This window comes from Plasmodium inui, assembly GCF_000524495.1.
Source record: "Plasmodium inui San Antonio 1 unplaced genomic scaffold supercont1.34, whole genome shotgun sequence".
Taxonomy (NCBI): Eukaryota; Apicomplexa; class Aconoidasida; order Haemosporida; family Plasmodiidae; genus Plasmodium; species Plasmodium inui.
In genome coordinates this window covers 85,338-105,328 of record NW_008481868.1, presented here as the reverse complement: position 1 = coordinate 105,328, position 19,991 = coordinate 85,338, and the positions used below count along the sequence as shown (strand labels likewise).

At 49.9% G+C, this 19,991-nt stretch overlaps 6 protein-coding genes across 6 annotated transcripts; all 6 read left to right on the top strand.

Moving 5' to 3' along the window:
* Window positions 1-892: 892 nt before the first annotated feature.
* On the top strand, window positions 893-4,039 carry C922_05018 (hypothetical protein; the record flags this gene model as incomplete). The annotated part of the gene is made up of 3 exons (XM_008820591.1): window positions 893-1,052; window positions 1,230-1,810; window positions 2,006-4,039. 3 exons carry the CDS (start codon window positions 893-895, stop codon window positions 4,037-4,039), a joined length of 2,775 nt encoding a protein of 924 aa, XP_008818813.1.
* A 1,263-nt stretch (window positions 4,040-5,302) lies between these two features.
* On the top strand, window positions 5,303-6,116 carry C922_05017 (dynein light chain roadblock-type; the record flags this gene model as incomplete). The annotated part of the gene is made up of 3 exons (XM_008820590.1): window positions 5,303-5,335; window positions 5,628-5,813; window positions 6,003-6,116. The coding sequence occupies 3 exons, from the start codon at window positions 5,303-5,305 to the stop codon at window positions 6,114-6,116; spliced, it is 333 nt and encodes a 110-aa protein (XP_008818812.1).
* Window positions 6,117-6,868: 752 nt separating this feature from the next.
* Window positions 6,869-9,595, top strand: C922_05016 (hypothetical protein; the record flags this gene model as incomplete). Its single annotated transcript, XM_008820589.1, has 10 exons — window positions 6,869-7,223; window positions 7,404-7,487; window positions 7,638-7,741; window positions 7,878-7,955; window positions 8,105-8,179; window positions 8,355-8,508; window positions 8,659-8,699; window positions 8,913-8,990; window positions 9,169-9,229; window positions 9,417-9,595. 10 exons carry the CDS (start codon window positions 6,869-6,871, stop codon window positions 9,593-9,595), a joined length of 1,209 nt encoding a protein of 402 aa, XP_008818811.1.
* Window positions 9,596-11,312: 1,717 nt separating this feature from the next.
* C922_05015 (GABA(A) receptor-associated protein (autophagy-like protein 8)) lies at window positions 11,313-11,687 on the top strand (the record flags this gene model as incomplete). Its single annotated transcript, XM_008820588.1, has 1 exon — window positions 11,313-11,687. The coding sequence occupies one exon, from the start codon at window positions 11,313-11,315 to the stop codon at window positions 11,685-11,687; it is 375 nt and encodes a 124-aa protein (XP_008818810.1).
* A 2,157-nt stretch (window positions 11,688-13,844) lies between these two features.
* On the top strand, window positions 13,845-16,514 carry C922_05014 (tRNA-specific 2-thiouridylase; the record flags this gene model as incomplete). The annotated part of the gene is made up of 1 exon (XM_008820587.1): window positions 13,845-16,514. The coding sequence occupies one exon, from the start codon at window positions 13,845-13,847 to the stop codon at window positions 16,512-16,514; it is 2,670 nt and encodes an 889-aa protein (XP_008818809.1).
* A 1,146-nt stretch (window positions 16,515-17,660) lies between these two features.
* Window positions 17,661-19,679, top strand: C922_05013 (hypothetical protein; the record flags this gene model as incomplete). Its single annotated transcript, XM_008820586.1, has 1 exon — window positions 17,661-19,679. The coding sequence occupies one exon, from the start codon at window positions 17,661-17,663 to the stop codon at window positions 19,677-19,679; it is 2,019 nt and encodes a 672-aa protein (XP_008818808.1).
* Window positions 19,680-19,991: the final 312 nt, after the last annotated feature.

Genomic DNA, 19,991 nt, shown 5'->3' with positions numbered 1-19,991 from the left:
GTTCTATTTTCTTACCTGAGTTGCTCTGAATTATTCTGCAACGGGGGGGTATCGCAGCGAAAAAAAGGAAAAAAGAAAAAAAAGAGAGAGAAAGAAACTGACTTGCTCAGGCGTATTGCCTATGTGTGAAGTTTCGTCAAAATAGTGAAAGTGTGGATGGACAAATCAGATGTGTCTCTTCTCTTTGGTGTGCGTTTTTTCCATCCCCATTCCTTTCCCCCTCCCCGAATGGGCACATCTTTTGCTATTTTGCAGTTTACACGAACATTTCGCTGTAAACATAGTGTGGAGGACGAGGGGGATAGTAAAACCTTGCCGCACCTTTCCAATCGCAGGATTGGCATCTTGGCATTTTCACATTAAGGATACACACACAACAAGTGTGACACTTGCAATGGCACGTCTGCTGACTTCTTACGAACATTTCTTCACCCCGTTTGGTCGCCAAGTTGGTCGATACCCCTCCTGCGGGGGAAGCTCACGTGTACATACACCTCTCGTTGGTGAGAGGAGCAACCTGGCGGGAGGAGCAGCATGGCCGGAGGAGCAATATAGGCGGAAAAGCAGCATGACAGGAAAAGGAACATGGCGAGGAAGATTAGGGACCCCTCTCTCATGGACCAATTCTTGCAGCGTGCCCAAACCTTTCGCTAATTTCTGTGGGTTGTCCTTTCGCCCTTCTGCAATTGTTAATGTGTTCACCGAGGGTGAAGTTTGTCTCAAATTTTTTTTTTTTGTCTTCTATTCATCCAGAGTAAAACCTTAAAGTGTTTTTTTTTTCTTTTTGTCACAATTGTTAATATGTTTGTGCCCCCCACTTGTGTATGTTCCTTGTTAGTAGTTTTTCTCCTAACTTGTGTGCGCAGTTTTGCAGAAGAAACCGTTAGTGACAATGTTAACTGGAGAGTGTTCACCCAATGTCAGAAACTGGGAGAGGAGATGCGACGCCGACAGGTCTGGCGAGTCCTGCCACAGGAGCAGCACGGTGAAGAAGGAGTTCAACAACAGGATGGACGCCTTCATAGAGTTCACGGATAGCTCTCGTAATAGGAGTAAGCAATGGGGGTGGGGAGAAAAAAAGAAAAAAAAAGAAAAGAAAAGTGTATACTGGGATAAGCGTCTTGCCTAATGTGTGGAGATAGCATTGTGGGATGCTTACACCCATCCCATCTGGAAGGACAACCCATGAGCAAAGCACCTTTCTTCCTGCCCCCCCATCTGCGAGGCAGTCTCTCTGATGGAATCCCAAAACAAGACAAAGAAGAGAGAGCTAGAAGACGAGTACCTGTTTTTAAAAAAAATAGGAGATGTGTGCAAACTCAGTTCCGATTATTACTTGGAGACAAATGTGAATTTTCACGAGGCCTGCGAGAATTTCAGCATTCTGTTCAGAGCCTTTGAGGAGTCGTTTGTTAACGTAAATAACAAGGGAGATGAAGCAGACGTGGTTGCAGAGAAACTCAGCAAGGTAGAAGACAAGGTGAATCTTCAGATGAGAGAGATTGAAGAGGCGTACGAAACATCGAAGAAGGAGCTAGTCCTCCTCCAAACAGATGTCCATTATATGAGGAACGAATCTGCTAACATTGTGAACAAAATAAAAGAAGTCGACTATCAGATTAACCAACACAAGGAGGCGTTTGAGTCGTTTCACATTTTGACCCACCTTAACACGGAGCGCATTTCGGTGCTACAGAATGATTGCATGAAGATGGAGGAGCAGCGGGAGGAGGTGTTGAGGGGTATAGAGGGAGCCGCCGCTGCCGCGGTCGCCGCGCGGGATGGTCTTATTATGGACAGGGGACACCTGGTAGGGCTATGCATCTGGAAGGGGCAAAACAGTCGTGACTACCCAGCGCGAGAGTCAAATCGTTGGGTCGTTGATCAATAACGCTGGTTGGGACTAATGGGGTTCTACTCTTCCCCCTTACCGCTAACACGGTTGACGCTGTTAACACTGTTGACACCGATAACTCCTCTAACGCCGCCAACCCCCTTATCGCAGGAGGAGGAGAGGGAAGCCTTGCTCAGGAAGGAACGCGAACTGAGCCACAAGAAGGATAAGCTGTCCATACGGAGGAGCGAAGCCAAGTCGGACAATGATCGCCTCAAGTCTCAGATGCAGTTCATGCAAAACCAGCTGTCATCACAGGAGTACTTCCTGAGTGTCATTAAGTGTGGTCTGGACGGAAGCATCCGGACGAGGAAAGAACTGAGTTCCGTTTTAGGAGGAATCAACAAGGAGATAGAGGACGTGGAAAATCTGAAGCAAGCTGCAACAATGGAAGAGGTGGAGGAGAGGAAGAAGTGTCAGGAGATGGAAGACAAAGTTAAGCATCAAGACAAGGAGCTGGAGGGACGCGAAATGAAGTTAGAGGTACTTTCCCAGGAGGAGAAGACGATGCGAGGGAAGGTCGAACGGGAACGAAGCAACGCCAGCCAGAATTTGCTGAACCAATTGGTTAAGGAGAAGAAGTTGATAGATGGTGAGATTGGCAGCTACCAGGAGGAGGCACGCAAGTTGGTTCTACGCGAGGGGGGAAAGCTGCAGGGGTTGTTAGGTGGCCACGTAAATGATCTTCTAGGTGGTGTCCTAGGTAGCCCCCTAGATGGAATACTCTCTAGTGTGCCGCTCCTAGCCGGCAAGGTGAACACGGGCGAGCCAGAAATATCCACTCAGGGCGAGAACCCCCTTGACGCACACTCCCCCGCGAGCGAAGCATTCCTAAGGGGGCTGCAGGAAGCCATAGACCGTGTCAAGGAAAAAATCAACGAAGAGCAAAACGAGGTTTGGAGAAAGGAAAGAGAAGTGAAAAGAATAAATGGACTCACTAGTGACCTGCGCCGAAAAGTGCAGGTTCAAGAAGATAAAGGGACCAAATTGGACACCTTGCTGAAGGAGAAGAAGGAGCAGTTCAGGCAGCTTAAGGAAAAGGAAAGTGAAGTGGAGAAGGAACTCTCTCTTATGCACGATAGGACCAAAAAAGAGAAACTCAATTATGAGGAAAAACAGGAGGAAGCGACGAGAATGGAAGAGACACTTATACAGAATAAAGAAATTGAGAAAGAGCAACTGTGTCTACTGGAGAAGGACTACCATGATAGGAAGGACAAGCTGATGGCCTCCTCTGGGGATGGACTCATGATGGTAAGTTCTGTGGATAAGAAAAAACTGAAGGACGATGTGGATGCATATTTAGCAAACACAAAAGTGGAGTTCGATTTGAAAAAGAGAGAGTTCGAAAAAGCTGAGAGGGAGAAGTACGAACAGATGGGGAGTCAGTTGGATGGGGAGCTTAAGAGGAAGGACGACTTGATTGCTTACTATGAGGAATTGATTAGCAGGAAGGAGAAGATGACTGTGGCCCCAGGAAGGAGTGACGCGGCTTCGCACGAGCGGGTGATCGGCATGGGCAACACGAAGCGGGCGGACAGTCGGCCCCACCGATCCGCCCTCTCCACGGAGAGAAGAAAGTCCGCCCAGCCGGGCGGCACCGGGAGCGCCATGGCCAGCCCGGGGAGCGGCGCCGCCAGCACCGTCCACAGGGGTAGCAACGGTGTCAACAGAACTAGCAACGGTGTTAGCAGGAGTAGCAGCGGTGTTCACAGGAGTAGCAACGGTGTTGACAGAAGTATGAGCAGTGTTGACACCAGTGGCATCGGCGCCACCGGTGCGAACGCCCGCAAGCCGCCGAACGCTCAGGACACGTACAAGTTCGGCTACTTCGACGTGACTTCGCCCGGGGAGATGCGGAAGAGCATGAACATCCCGAGTCGGTCCGTGAAATCACCGCACATCGCGAGGCTGTTGGAGAAGATAAAACTGAGGAAGGAGTGCCAGACGCTCGTGGGCACTAAAAAGGTGCCCTTGAACCAGGTGAACAGCAGCGACGGCAGACGGAGCAGGACTATTGCGGGGAGTTCTGCCAACAGGGTCAGCACGGGGAAAAGCGGGAAGGGCGCAGGTCGCACCAAGCCCTTCCTCAACACGAAGGCGCCCAAGAGCAACGACTCCTTCGACCTGTTCCACCATTTGTAAGAGGAGCCAATTCATTGAACGAGTTAAGTATGTGAGGCAGCCTGAGAAGGGGGCCATCTTTCTTATGGCCTGCGCAGCTCCCCCTCCCCGGCTTCGACCATGCGGGTGAGCTACGCATCATCATCCAGGTGAGTCTCGCCCCGCGTGACCGCCGATCTGTTCGAAACTTCGTTTGTCTGGCGTTTTGCCACTGGCACCGTGACACGCGCTCTTCCGCTTCCTCCCTGCTTCCATTTGTGTCCACCTTCGCGGGGCTCCCTTTCGTCATGCGTGTCTGCGCACACAAGGGTCTACATGAGAGGCGGTGAACAGAAAGCGGAATTATTTTCCAGTGCGACCTTTGTGAACTTTTTGGATCCCCCTCTGGAGGGCCTCAACTCTTCTGTTCGTGGAGTTGCGCAAAGAGAAAATGGGACAAGTTAGTCAGGCGAGTCAGTTGTGTCAGGTGGGTCACATAGGTCACGTGGACCACAGGGAGAACCCAGTGCGCTGCAAATGAACTGTGTGCACTTGCACCTTCTGAATGGGGGGCCTACGAGGGGGCTCCTCCGCAGAGGGGTCTTCCTCCAAAAGTGGCGTCCTCTTAAACCAAGGCCTTACGTGCGCGAGTCCACCCTTAGGAGGTGCATTCCTAAAAGGTGTAACCGGAGAGCTTTTCCTCCTTTGCTGGCTCGGCTTGTAGACGTCCCTTCTGTCTGCGAGAGGGCGATCCGGTGCATTGTTCGCATTTGCTACGTCGCCCTACTTCGCCCTTCTTGCGCTCCTTTGTTTTTTATTTTTTTGTGCACACACGCTGCGTGCTGGGGAGGCGCCTTTAGCGATTAAAAAGTGTGTTAACCCCCGCGAGGGAGTTAAGAAGAGAAACAGCCAATTGGGATTGTCTGCTCAAAGGATAACGAATACTTCAGGGTTAATGTTCAATGCTGAAATGTGAAACCTCAAATGTGAAATCTGAAATGTGGATGTTCCCCTCGCGGTCCACACGTCTGCCCTACCACGTGCTGGAGTTTCCCTCACGCCAAACAGAACAGGCGCGCGTGTGTCCACTCTGATTTACTTTCCGCATCGTTGGAGTGTCCACCCGTGAGTTAGCAAAGGGGTAGAAGAAGAAGAAAAACAAGAAAAAAGAAAAAAAAAAGAAAGCATCCAGCTAGCCTAGGACATATCCAAAATGGTAATACAAAAAAGAAAAAATAAATAAATAACCTTGCGGTGGGAACAGACGAACTTGACAGACAGGCAGACAGAAAGAGGGACAAACGAATGATCCATTCGACGGTGAACCTCCCGGAACGCGTACCACCTCTGCGCATCCCTGTATGCGAAGTGGTTGTTGAGTGGGGTTGTCCAGATTGAAAACAGCTACTCAGGAGAGGGAGCCTATCTGTAGACACCCACCTCTTCGCTGATTAAGAAGGCAGAGAGAATGCGCCGGAGTGATAGGGCGACCTATGTTGATGGACCACTTGCTTGCATGGGGTCGAGTATAGAGGGGGATAGTACGTCCATCTCGCCCGTCCACTCTTCACCCGTTCACTTCTCACCCGTCACTCGCTACTTCTTCCTCTTGGTCCCCTTCCTACTGCAGAGCGAGGCGGAAGAAATCCTAAATAGGATCAAGAATCACAAGGGGGTCGTAGGCATCCTGGTAGTGAACAGTGAGGGGTTAATAATAAAAAGTACCTTCGATCAGCAGCAGTCGGATCTACACGCGTCCCTGCTGACGCAGCTTTCGAATAAGGCCCGGGATGTCATTCGGGAATTGGATCCCCAGGTGAGTGCGCTGGGAGTGGCGAAGCGGAGGGCATTAAGCTGGGCCGCTCAGCTCGGCTAGCCATTTGGGGGCACCCTTGCGCAATGGTACATCCTCCTTCTTATGTTCCTTTTGTTTCGTTCAACCATTCCTTTTTTTTCCTTTCCTTCCTTTCATTCCTTCCCCCATCTTGCCCCCTCCTCCCCCCAGAACGACATTAACTTCCTGCGCCTGCGATCGAAGAAGCACGAAATAATGATCGCCCCAGATAAGGATTACACGCTGGTAGTTGTCCAGGACCCCTACGCCGATAGGGAGAAGTAGGCACTGCATGTTGGTGGAGGGGAAGAGAAGCGACCCAGGAGAAGAACAGGGGAAGGGCGAGGATTAACCGCATGAGCCAAGTGGAGGGAAGCAAAAATCGTGCCACTGCGAACAACCCAAGGGGGGAGAAGGACTTGTCCAAAATGGGGGTGACCTTCCCACGAGTTATACTCTACTTGCCCCCACACAGTTTTTTGCCACCCGCGTTTCTGCTTAATCTCCTGTGCCATGCCTTTTTATTTGCATAAAACTGCGAAGTAGTAGTTTTTTTTTTCTTTTTTTATACGTCTCGCGGGATTTAATCACCAATCATTTGACAGTGCGTGCCGAAGAGGGGAAAAGGGTAATGGCACAACGGCGCAGCTACATAGTTGCCGTCTTCACTCGCGTTGCCTTTTTTTTTTCTCAAGAAGAATATAAATTACCCTCTTGTGGGGGAAAAAAAATAAAGGCAAACCGAGTGAACTCCGCAACTATTTAACTTTAAAAAAAAAAAAAAAAATTTGAGAAAACATGTTGGCGGATAGATTACCGGTTAATGATTCCTTTCGTACAACATGCCCGTACCGTGACTCGCAGGATGAGGAGACCACGTGTATTGGATTCTGCTATATATATGCTACCGATCCTACCGTAATAAACTGAGAACATTTCAGGAAGGACATAGCAGAGTGGACGTATCTCCTGTGAGAGAACTCCCCACGTTTGTAAAAAGGAAAAAAAAAATAAAGGAAAATAAACGGAAGGGTAAAATGACGATCGGTAGTGAAACGAACGGAGGGCAGGAAAGCGTCCAGGTGGCAAGCGATGATCACCCCGAGACGAACCCAACGGGGAAAGAGGAGCAAACCTTCAAAAAGCCCAACCAGAGAGACAGAAAGATAATAAAAAAAAAAAAAAAGAAAAAAAAAGTGGGGGAAAAAAAGGGAAGGAACATTTCGGAGAAACCCAAGGGAAACAGTGCCTCTGGGGGCATCGAAAAGGGTGGTGGTTCTGGAAACGCCCCGGAGATGAGCCAAGACGAGGGACAAAAAGAGGGGCAGCAGATCTCATCGGTCGTTTCATTTTTGAAGAGGAATGAAAGGCCTTCTCGGTCTAATGAGGAAGGTACGTAGAGCGATGAAACAGCCCCACAGTAGCAAAAATGAATAATCGGACACACGAGGAAAGCGTTACGCATTTCTTTTCCTTCCACAGTGGCACAAATGTGTCTTTTCCCCTGCGACGCCATTTGTGTAGCGGTGCGCTTATCTCCCTTTTTTTTTTTTTCCCAAATGAACTCTGTAGGTGCTAAGGCCAATGAGAAGCAACCCGCAACCAGGAACAACACCCAAGCGAAGCCCCGACGTGGCGACGAAGCCACGCAGGAAGGTAAATCTACAGGGATGAACAAATGGGGAGAGGACGAAGAGGCTCGTTTCCTATGCTATGCTAACAATGTGGGTTCCTCATGGGTGGATAGAAAAAAAAAAAATCTGACATGTGTGAAAGTTAATTTTTTTTTTTTTCCCCACCTAACAGATAAAGCTAAGCGAACCGTCTTCATTGGCAATCTTCCACTTAAGAACATGCCCAAGGGGAAGCTGCTAAAGCTGTTGGACGTGAAGAAGTCCGCCGTCGAATCGGTACTCCGCATGAGCATGTGTGAATGGAGACGCACATAGATCCTCCCACCGCGTTGGAGAAGACAAACAGCAAGTTATTGTAAAACTTGACGTGACTGTCCATCTGTGCATTTACTACCCCCCCCCTGGCTATCAGGTCCGATTCCGGTGTCAACCCATGGAGGAGGCCTACGCCGGTAGGAAGAAGCTCGGTGTCATTTTGAAGAAGTTCACGGTAAGGAGGGGAAGAGGGACAAGCTGCCCTGGGCTACACAAAGGTGTCCAGTGCAATGCTGTCCTGATTCACTCGATATTAAGCTAGTTCACACGAACACACATTATCGCAGCCACGACATTGCAACCATTTGTCTGCCCCCATGTCAGGACGCCAAGGACAACCAGAACGCCATCATCACGCTGAAGAAGGAGGAGAGCCTGCCTGGCTTGCTGAACAAAAACGTAACGCCTTATACTTCTAAACGGTGGAGATGATCTCCTTGTGTCGCAGATCGGCATGAACGGGGAAAGGGGCGTCGCTTTGGTTTGCACGGGGGAGCTGCGTTCGCTTCCCTGTCATATGCTTCTCTTCCATTTGCTTCCCCCTCATTTGTTTCACTTAACCCCCCCGAAACAGGGAATGGTCCACGAGGGCTATGTGCTACGAATCAACATGCTGGGAGAGAAGGCTAACTTCAACCGGAAGAAATCCGTGTGCATAAAAAACTTAGATCGAAAATTAAACGAGTCAGATTTGTACAATCTGCTGAAGGACGTCGACCAGATAAAAGGTGCTACATGTGTGTCCGTCTGTGTATCCGTCTGTGTATCCGTCTGTTCGTCTCCGTCTGTGTGGATTGGTCCCTAGCAGTGTTTATTTTACACCTTAATCGCGTTACTCTAATCGTGTTACTTGTCCGTGGCCCCCCTTTTCTCCGCAGGCATCCGCATTTTGAGGGATGAACGGACGAGCATCTCCACGGTAAGAGCAGAGACGAGGTCACTTGTGCCTTCCCGAAATGGAACACCACTCATGTGTGTGTATGTTGGTTGAGGCAATTGGTCTCATTGCTTCGCATCGGCTACGCAGAGTCTATTCTGCCTCCGTCAACTCCGCACCAGTCACCTCAGCCTCGGTCACCTCCGCACCCATCCCCTTCGCACCACTCACCTGCGCTCTTCCCACCCCCCTCAGGGAGTCTCCTTCGTCCTCTTCCAAAGAAGAAGCTCCGTTAAGAAGGCTATCGAGATGTTTCACGGCCACTCAGTAAACGTAAGCCAAGAGGAGGGGGCCCTCCACACCACCCCACTGCGATCAGCATTGAAATCAGGATTCAGATCACCATTGTGTCTTGTTGCTCGGATTGTGTGGCCAGCTTTGCCTCCTTCTTCTCTGTTATATGACCATCCCCCTTATAGCAGCACCCCCGTTTCTCCATCCACCCTCGCAGGGCCGTCAAATTATCGTTGAGAAGATCCAACGTGCGGACGACGCGCGGGATGCACCCAAAGGTGAGTGAATCAGCATACTACACAAGGGTGACCCAAAAGAGAGGAGAAAGAAATCCGAATCACTGTGGCGATAAGCCGTGCATGCTACACGATTTGAAGTTAGCGATTTATATCGAGTGTGCTTCCATTCACCATTGCGACTTTACTCGTGACACGTCCGCTACTCTTTTCACCCCCCTCCACGCAGATGTGACCAGACAAAGCAAACAGGTGAAACGAACCATTCGGAAGAGTCGGCGGGAGGAGCAGAAGATAGGCCATGGGAAGAGGCACAAGATGGGGAACCAAACGGCCCACAGAGCCGGACGAAAGAAGAAATACGTGCGACGGAAACGCAGGGGCGGGGCCGCTGTCACTGAGGGGTAGTGTGCCCCCATACCCTCCTCGTTGTTTCACCGCTTGGCTCGTGAAAACGATTGACATAAAATCGCCGTCTTTTTTTATCCCATAAGTCCTGTTCCATAGGTGTTTATCTGTGTCTCTATCTACTTGTTTGTGTGTATGTGCACCCGCGCATGTAAGAGGAACTGTATACTTGTGCCGGTGGCACTGGGACGATAGGAGAATTCACCTTTTTTAAGTGCTGAAGTGCCGCCACGCTGGAAACGCGCACAGGTTCAACCGGCACGGCGACGTAGCAGAGAGACACCCCATCGTCTCATTTGCATCCTTTGCGCTGCCCCCTCCCCATGCCGCTTGGCTGCCACATTGCATTGTCGCGCTTTTTTTTTTTTTTTTTTTTTCGTGAAATGAAAAAGAGTTGACCCCAAGGCGTGCAGGCGTTGACCGCGATCGTTGCTTACACCATGAGAGGGGCTACAACTGTTTTGCTTTTTTTTTTCTTTTTCCACTTGAATTTTTTTAACTTCGTTTTTTCTGACTTGTTTCTTTTTCTCTTGGTATTTCTTCGCTTTATGTTTTACTTTATTCATTTTTTTTTCCACCCTTCAACCATCGCGTGATATGCATGGAGAGAGTGAACTGCGAAAAAATTATGTTGACACAGATTTCGTAATTTGGCAACGTCTGGGCCATGCGGACGAGCGAGAATCTTTCTGATTGTGCAGCACGGGGGTGTGGGGTGGCATCCATGCGGCTGCAAGAAATGATGCCGAAATGATGTGCGCACAGGTGTAGGTATAAAACTAGGAAAAGGAAAGGGGTATGTTCTGTGATCCCTATGTTCTGTTATCGCTATGTTCTGTTATGGCGATTTTATGTTATCGTTATGTTCTGTTATCGTTATCAACCCGTGCGCGGGTTGATTGCACTGGCACGTGTGAGCGGTTTCATTGCGCGGGGGTCAATATATCTCCGCGAATTGGGGATTCCGCTCCCGAGTCATTCGGCCGTTTCGCCACTTCGCCGCTGCGTCATTCCGCTGCTACACCATTCCGCCGCTTCCCCACTTCACCGTTGCACCATTCCGCTTCTTTTTTTTCCCGATTCTAACAAACTTCGCGTCGAGCGAAAAGAAGAAATAAATAAAACTGCATCCAGCTTGAAATCGCACGTATGTGCATCCGCGCAGAACGACATACATCGCCACGCGCACACGTTGGAAAGATTTGCCTCCTGAAGAAGAGTCAGCTTTGAAGGCACGACCAGCTGTATCTGCCGTTCAGGGGGCCTTTCTGGGAAGACATCGCGGTCGAATAGCCGTACGCATCCTAGTGGAAGCAGCCACAACAGAAAAGGCATCATCCAGGACGAAGTGAACCCCCGCCGGGGGAGGTTACACACACAAATTGCGCCCCTGCCAGCATTACGTATGTGTACGTTAAGGACGCAGACGTAAGGGATTGGCGTCCTCTCCGCGCGGAAGTGGCTGCAGGTAGCTCTGAAAACGTGAAGGGGTAGCCGTGGGAAAAACGGGAGTAAGAGGATCAGTGGGAGAAACGGAAAAAACCAATTACCAAGACGAGTGGTTACCCACCTAACAGTTGCACCAGGAGCGCAGCACCCAGGGGTGTGGGGTATCGCTCATCACGTCGTTACGTCTGCCGCTGGGAAGCTTCTCACTGCTGCGAAGCATCTCATTGCTGCCAACCCTCTGACTGCTGCTACGCCACCCACCGCCGCCATGCCGTCCCTGAAGGAAGAAGTGCCGTTCGAAAGCCGAGTCGCCGAGACGCACAAAATCAGAGCCAAGTACCCCAACAGAATCCCCGTGGTGTGTGAGAAAGCCAACCGATCAAACCTCCCCGAAATCGAGAAGAAGAAGTTTCTAGTCCCTATGAATATGCTCGTTGGAGAGTTCAAATTTATCCTCCACCAACACATAAATCAGAGTGCCTATGGAAACAGCATGAAGCTATTTCGGGAGAAGACCATCTACCTTTTTGTCAACAACGTGATTCCAAAGACGGGGTTACTTATGCAGGAATTGTATGATATGTATAAAGACGAAGATGGGTACCTTTACTTGGAGTACAGCTGTGAGAGTTGCTTCGGATGACGGGGCAGCCTCCATAAGAAGAGGGCGGCACTAGAAAAGGGGGAAGTACTCATGTATACTAACGGCAAGCGTGGGGACACCCAACTCACTCCCATCCAGTGGTCAGTGTTCCATTGCGTCCCTCCTTCACCGGTTATGTATTTGCAGATACGTGTTTTCTGTGGCGCGCCCCCTTCTGCCGCAACAAAAGGGATCAAATTGGAAGAGAACACGCAAACAAGGAAAGAAGCAAAGACTCGACGAGGAGAAGAAGCCAAACATAACTGTTTTGCCCCCCATCCCTAATAACAGCTTCTTCATCAGTGCTGTCAGTTCTTTTACCCCCCATGCACATAGGACATAAGATAAACGCCATTTTTCGTTTCCTCTTCTTTCCTTTTACTGTGTTATCTTGAGGAAAATACAGGTGTCGCTTCATGCACGCAGGATGGCGAAGGACCAATCCGTTGGATTGTCCCCCCTACACACCGCTACCCAGACACACCTCTGTGTATATCATTTTATTAATCCATCACATGGAGAGCGAGGAGCTGGTGCTTCGTCTCGACAGTCTACACTTTGTCTGTTTACCTCCACGTGTACGTGAAATTTTGCCCCCACTTCTGGGGCCTACTCTGGGTTCCATCTTTGGGTCCATTTTGTGGTCCATTTTTGTTTTTCTCTTCCCCTGAGCGGCGGCCATCCATCCATCATATGGCCACCTGCACCTCCTGTCTTTCCCATTTTGCTCCGCATTCACTCTGTGTGTGCATCAGTCCGATTTGCTTTCCCCCTGCTGAACGAACTTTTTTTTTAAGTATTCATTTGTTAAATAGCCGGGCCATTGGCTCGATACGGTCGCCTGTGGGAGATGTTCCCCAGATGGGGATTCCCCTAGATGAGGTTTCCTTCCTTGTGTGCTATAAGTCATCACCTGATGTGCTCCTTCCAGTTCAGTTTGTCTTTTGCAGCGTGGGTGGAGACGTACGTGGACCGCCTATCAGCTTATGCGTAATCTCAGTCTTAATCGCGTCCGAATTGGATGTAGTGGTAGGATCCAACAGAATGGTTTGTCTATCATTTAACCGGGGAAGTCAAGTTGAAGAGAGAGAGAGAGAAAAAAAATGTCTAGCTAGTCAAATGGGACAACGTGGAGAAGGGAGTCAAATCTACCTCGTGAACCGAACTTGAGATGTACCGAAGTGTCGAAAAACATGGAAATAATACGTTCACGCCTTCCCCCCTGGGTTGTTCGTGCTGCCTACACGTGAGGGCAACAATACTGCGTCGGATGCTGCAACTCACTATGTGTTTTGCTCAGGTTGGCCTTCAGGCACGACTGCTGTGCTCTCCTCGTAGAGGCAATACCCGTTAATCCAGTGAACCTGAGTAGGTCGTTTTTTTACTCCCCTATAGGTGTACCTCCCTTCCTGATATGCGCAGGTGGTTACAGGTTCACTATACAGTGGGGGCCCATTTAATTAGGTCACCTCCGCTGTCGGTGTTGTGTGAAGGCGGCACTCCTCCGTGGATCAACAAAGCCGACATGAACAGATGAAAAGTGAAAGGTAAAAAAGTGCCGCTTGTACGGGAAACACTTAACTAGCTCTGCAGCGCAAATCGGGGATGAGGATGGTGGGAGAAGGAGCCTTTTCCTTTCTTTTTGTTTCGGATGAGTATCTACCGCGGGGCCATCCCGACTTCGCCACTCTATCGATTGATTACGTATTTGCAGTCACTCCTCCTATGATAACTTTTCTTATCTTTCCATTCCTTCCTGTTGATCCTCCTTTTGGCGCAAGGGACCATTTCGCCTTAAGATAATGCGGACCACCTCGGGGAGGCCTCCTGAGGGTGGGAAGGAAAAAAAACGGTGCTTTTTCACTTGTGGTGGCTGCGAATCATTGTAGGGTTGGAAGAGTAGCATTACCTTATGCCCTTCTTAGAATCTACTGAAGTGGGAGGGGGTCATCTGGGCGCAGAACAAAGGTGCCCCGCTAACCCTTCGTTCAACTGTTGCCACTCCCCCCTCTCCACCTTTCACCACTCAGAACTTCTCCCCACTTGATGATCCTACCGCTGCTCCTACACTCCATCCTGAGTACGCAACTGCTCACATCAGAACGAGTCGAACGTGGGGATGGTAGAAGAATTGTCTGTGCTGGATATGTGCAAAAGATGAATAGAAAGGATGCCCACAGATGGAGGATCCCAGAATGCTACATAGTGAAGGGAGGCCTGAGGAGGAGACTCTCCAAGGGGGGACCCTCCCCCTCGGTGAACAAACTAAATCGATGTGCAGTGACTCCTCTGAGTGGCGAAGCGTGTGGTAATGATTACACCAAACCGAACAAACATTACGAAGCGCACATTCGAAACGTGTGTGAGGAGCTACAACAAATGAATGACAGGGAAGACAAGATGAGGCACCTGATGAGGGAAAACACAAACGTGTGTACAGTCAATTTGAGTGAACCAGTGGACAGGAGGAGCTTCACCTTAAGGCATAAGTCGAAGTCGGGCTCCGCAGGGAGAGACTACTTCATTAATGAGGTTAGCGAAGGAGTCCTTTACAGATATGTGGAAAGGTGCAACTCAAATTTGTACTTAGCTGTCGATGTAGTGGATGCTGGAGGGGAAGAAGGTTGCGAAGTGGATTTGATTTGTCCCCCCTCTGAGCAGTCCCTCCGTCGAAGTGACCACTCGTGTGATACGTCCCATTGGCAAAGCATCCTTAGAAGGAAGAAGTTCACCATCACCGTGGATGGGTTCAGTGACAACATTGTCTTGTTCTCCTTCTTGCGGGTTCTTCTAAAAGGACTTAAGAGGCTGGACCTGCAATGCTTTCTCAACATGGGGTTCGAAGGAGTGGTAAATCAGTTGAGCCACCTCTACACGATTCACGTGAATTGGGAACAAATCGCTGGGCATGTGATGAGTCAAGTGGAGCGATTCCTGGGGAGGCTCTGCAGGGAGGTGGAAAACCAAGGGGTGAGTAAGCGCCTGTTAGGCCGCCCGCCCGTCCAAAGAAACATGCACATGTATCGGTACCCACGCGTGGCGCACATGCTCAGTGGAGGGGTGGATTCCTTGATGGCACTACGACTCTTGGAAAGAAAAAAATTCCACGTCCACAACTTTTTCCTGAACTTTGCGCACCAAGATTGTAGCAAGAGTGATCTCAAATATGTGAAGAAAATCTGTGCGAAGAGGAAGAACCTCTTTATTGTTAACATTAATGAGGAGTATACTGAGGAGGTGCTGATCCCTATGCTGCGTAGCTACTCCGAGGGGAACATCCCTAACGCGGACATCCTCTGCAACGAGAAGGTAAAGTACAATTTACTCATCAGGACAATGAGGAAGCTGTGTAGGGAGAGAGGCGATGGGTGGGACTACTCCTATGTGTCCACTGGTCACTATGCCATGATAAGCACGAACGATGAGAGAAACGCGAATAGGCTCTTCAGCCGGGATTTCCCCTATGTGGGTGATGACACAGATGGGGAGGTTAAAGGGAGAACCCCGCGCAAGAGGTACCGATTAATCGTCGGCAGGGATGAGAAGAAAGACCAGACCTTCTTTCTGTCCTCCTTCTCGGAGAAGCAGCTGTCTAGGTTTCTGTTTCCGCTTTGCCTCCACCGGAAGAGTGATGTTAAGCGGATCATGGAGGGACGGGCCGCCGGGAAGTACAACCGGAAGGAGACGCGCGGTTTGTGCCTCTACGGGCGGGTGGACATGAACTCGCTGCTGGGGCTGTACTTGGGGGGGGGAAGCATGACCAGGGTAGGTAGCGAGGGGGAGTCGGAAGGGGGTTCAATTGAAAGAGAAAGAGGTCCAGTTGAGAGGGAAAAGGGTCCACTCGAGAGGGGAAGAAATCCAACCGAGAAGGAAAGGAGCTCAGCCGAGGAATCTCTCCCCATAAAAGCCGCTAGTGGGGCTGCCCGCGCCCTACAATGGGACACGAACCAGCTGCGCTCGCCCGAGTTCCGCGCCTTCCAGGAGAAGCACCTTCCCTCATTCGACCTCCGCTTTAAGAATTACATAATAAACGTTGAGGACGGAACGGTGCTGGACACGAATGAAGGAATCCATCTGTATGCCATTGGACAGAAGAAACACATAACAAATCATTTGCACCAGGTGTACAACGCGAAAGGAAGAGGTCGGAGCTGTCAGAAGAACTTCATATCGTCATGTCAGTGGACAGTCGTTTATAAGAAGATGTTGAGATGTGGCAATGGAGACGTGAAGGAGAGTTTTAAGGAAAACTTCATCTACGTCAGCCGTGATTACGGAAGTGCGCTGTTTCGGCACCTTCGTGGTCGATGCAAATTGGGGGCTTTTCGCTGGGTGGCCTCTGTCTCGCCTTCCTACCTGCGGGGGGGAGCATCAAAAAAAGATGCGGCAGAAAGGGACGAAGCAGATAGGACGCTGATCATGCCGGCCACCAGTAGGAAGCTGGCAGGACAATTCATCTGCGTCAGAGTACGCAACAGCGAACAGATAAAGGAAGCAAAGATTGCCCTCGATGACCTGGGAGAAACAGCATACCTCACACTGAAGCAGAAAGATATTGGACTCTCCCCCGGGCAAATAATCACCTTGTATCTCCCCTTCATTGTTAAAGGGAATGGGAAAGCAAAATATGTCTACTCCCTGAGGAGGGGGAAGAAGGACAGTCGCATCTTTTTCCACTGCCTGGGGTCGGCACGAATTATAAACCAATACTTGAACCGAGGGCTCTATCGACGGCTCATGGAGATTCACAGAAGAAACAATTTGCCACTTTGGGGGAGGGACAAACATTGCGGATTAGTCAATTCGGAAGCGGCATTACAGTCCTGAAGATGGTCCGAATTGATAAAGTGGAGCAGCTGCACCGTTATACGAAGTCGTAACTCTAGACAAGTGTACGTACAAGTGCTGTATTTGCATTTTTACAGTGTGTCTAAATTGGACCTACCTTAGCGAAATACAACGTGTTGCGTGGGAAGAAGACCCCTAGCATAGGAAACATAACTTGGACGAAGGGCGCCAATGCAGTTTTTATGTCACGTCTTATTTGCAACGGGTGATGGTTGCAATCGAATTGCGCACCGGCGGGGAGTGCGTCTACTGATATCCCGCAGGAGTGAGTTTTTTTTTCTTTTCTTAAGTAAATATTTTTCTCTCACATGTAAATGATGATTGTGGGTTGTGTCATCCGCGTTAAATGTAGTGACTGCCCCTTCGAGTGTGGCCTTTTTGTGTCCCTTTGTTCCTCACACTACTGCCGCGTGGTCCACCAGGAAAGTTAATTTGCCCCCCTCGCGCTTGCTTACGTATGCGCCTCACACCTGCGTTTTACATACGCTTGTGGGGGCGGCCGCAAGTTCGTGGCAGGCCACTTTCCGTTTAAGAAGTGCGCATCGAGCTAGGAACATCTGTACCAATGAGGCGGAAAATAAGCCTCTGCTTAACCACTTGAAAGGACCACAAAAGAAAAGAAGAAGAAAAACTGCAAACAAAATGATCGCATAGTGGAGTATGGAAAAAGGCGTACACAACCGAATGAGGTCCATCTTCATAAAGGCATTACAAAAGCGGACCGTTACAGAAGGGAATAAAGCGAAATAAAGGGAAATAAAGCGAAATGGAGTGAAATGAAACGAAATAAAGCGAAACAAAATGAAACAAAATGGAAGGAAGGAAAAACAAATTTTATCGTCCGTATATTCTTCACCATTTTGAGAAAGTGGAAGGAAAAAAGAAAAAAAAAAAGATGATGAACTGACTATTCAGCACTTTTGGAACCCTTCCCCATCCATTTTAAACGTGCATGTGGACAAGGTACATGCCCACATGCCGGGGGACACTGCCTAGAGGGATAGCATCTTCAAGGGGCGCTTCCCAGTTGGATGTCCGTGGGCACCTTTGCTCTGGTCCACCCTGTGTATAGTTTTCCCTTATGTGCGTAGCTGAGGTGGTGCGGTGAAATGAATCTCCTTTTAAATGAACGGCATTGACGAAGGCCACAGTTTGCGTGGCGGTGGACACGTCCCTCCTCCTGGTGATGTACGAAGGGATCTGCAGGGAGGTGTGCACGTCGCAACCCTGCGGAGAGAAGGCAGCGAGAGTCAGGGAGTGCAAACACACGTGATGCTTGACGGAATGGAGGACCAGGCAACAATGAAGGAAGGGCGGGACAGAGAAGGAGAAGGCATTCCCCCTGGAAACAACCCTTTGATGCTAATGCAACCATGTGGAGCCCCCGGAGTTGCCAATGCGGCGAGTTCCAAAGTGGGATGCGAAGGTACAACCCAACGAAGTGTGGACTACGCGAAGAAGACGATAGCAAATGCGAAGGAGATCCTGAAAAACAATGACCAGTGTGTTCTGAGCGAGTCCAAGTTGGAGGCGAATGAACTGAATGACATCGCGGAGATCTTGCACAGCAGGGATGGTGAGATGATGGCGGTGGGAGGAATGGCTTCTATCGGACGGATGGCTTCCATGGGGGAAGGCATTACTGGAAGAATGGCGGGAAGTGGAAACCCCACAGCGAACGAACCAAACGACGCAGACATGACGGTCCTCTTTGAAAGCTCTACCTCCTCCCTGCCATTCATCCTGAAGGGAATTTCGGAGACCCTCGACCACATCCTCTCAGTCGACAAAATAGAGAGTAGAAATAAAAATCAACTCATACAAGTGGTGCAAGATGCACACATGCTGCTGAGGTCGAATTATAACCTTGTCCTCAAGTGTGATTCCAACTTAGCAATAATTGTAAAAAAAATTAGAAGGCTGTACAGGCTCTACAGAAAGTTAGATAATCCTGAGGGGAGGTCTAGGAAGGGAGAGACTGTTGTTGGGGACACTGCTCCAGAGATACTACCCATTGCACATAGCCACACAGGGGAGCCCCCCTTCATTAGGGATCCCGGCAGTGGTCATGGCGGTAGAGTCATAATAAGGAAAAACCAGAACCAACAGGATGAAACTCACCAGGGTGATGCAAACACAGGGGTTCACAAGCGAATTTGGGGGGCTACTACTCAAGATAATGATTACACGAGTGGTTTTGTCCCTGGGGGGAACAAACAGGTGCAGAGAAACGTCCCCTCCAGTGTTGCTTCATCAGTTAGATGTGGATACAGTTGGAACGTTGGGGAAGGAAACCGGCAGGTGGACCCCCCATGTGGGGGGGTAAAGTCCGGTGGGGGAAAGAGAAACGGGCAAAAGACTCTGCTCATGGAGGGATCGCGCGTGGAGACACTACTGAGTGGGGGACCTTCCCACGAGGCGACCATCAACAGTCAACCGCTTCAGGAGGCCCCTCTCCAAGAGGTAGTCTCACCTACAACTGTAGGGCTGGACCAGAGGCTTCCATATGCCTATTGTGAAGCAATTACTGTAAAGGACTGCCCACCAAGCGATACGCAAGAAGATAGCAGCTGCGTGGGCAAGAAAGACCGCCCCATTGATCCGAAGAAATTAAGGTACTCGTTCGTTAATGACGAGGAGGGGCGAAGTTATGAAAACCTCATGAGCATTGACTCTAAGTCGACGGTCATGTCCAACCACAAGGAGGACGCAGGGTCGTCAGTCACGACGGAGGGGAGGACAAAAACGGAAAGAAAAAGGACAGAAGGAGGGGGAAACACAATGGAGGAAACAGGCAAAACGGAAGGGATAAGCACAGCGCAGGAATGGAAAAAGACAAAAAAGGCGCAACAGGAGCGGATAGAGTGCGAAACGGGGGACGCGGAAAACGCGGCAGAAATGCACCCCGATCACCCCGCTGACAGTGCACACACTGCACCCCCGGCGCGGAGTCCAACGAAGGAACGGAACAACAAAAAAAAGGAACGCAAAAAAAAAAGAATCCTGCGCGAGCTGAGCAAGCTGAACTCGCTGTTCTTCTTCACCTTCAACCACAAGGGGGACATTATAAACTACCTTCACAGGGAAATACGCTCCAGCATTTCGGAGTTCGACGCGGCGTACCAGCTGTATGTGTCCAGGTAAGTGCTTCCTGGACCGCTGCGTGTTGAGGTGCTCAATCGATTACCCGCTGAATCGCTTCCCTGTATGGGGGACTCTACCCCGCTCAATTTTTTCGTCTCGCTGGAGATGCCGTGTTGCCGATGCGCACCGCGTGGCAGACGCATCTCCTGTTTTTTTTTTTTTTTACTTTTTCTATCCGAAGCAATTGTTACTTAACTGAGGAGCTCTCTTCCAATATTGGAACAACTCCGACATGATGATTAATCCCACTATGGTTGTGGCTGCCCTTACGTGGGGGCATCCTACCAAACGGGTTTTTCCCCTTCCCACGCT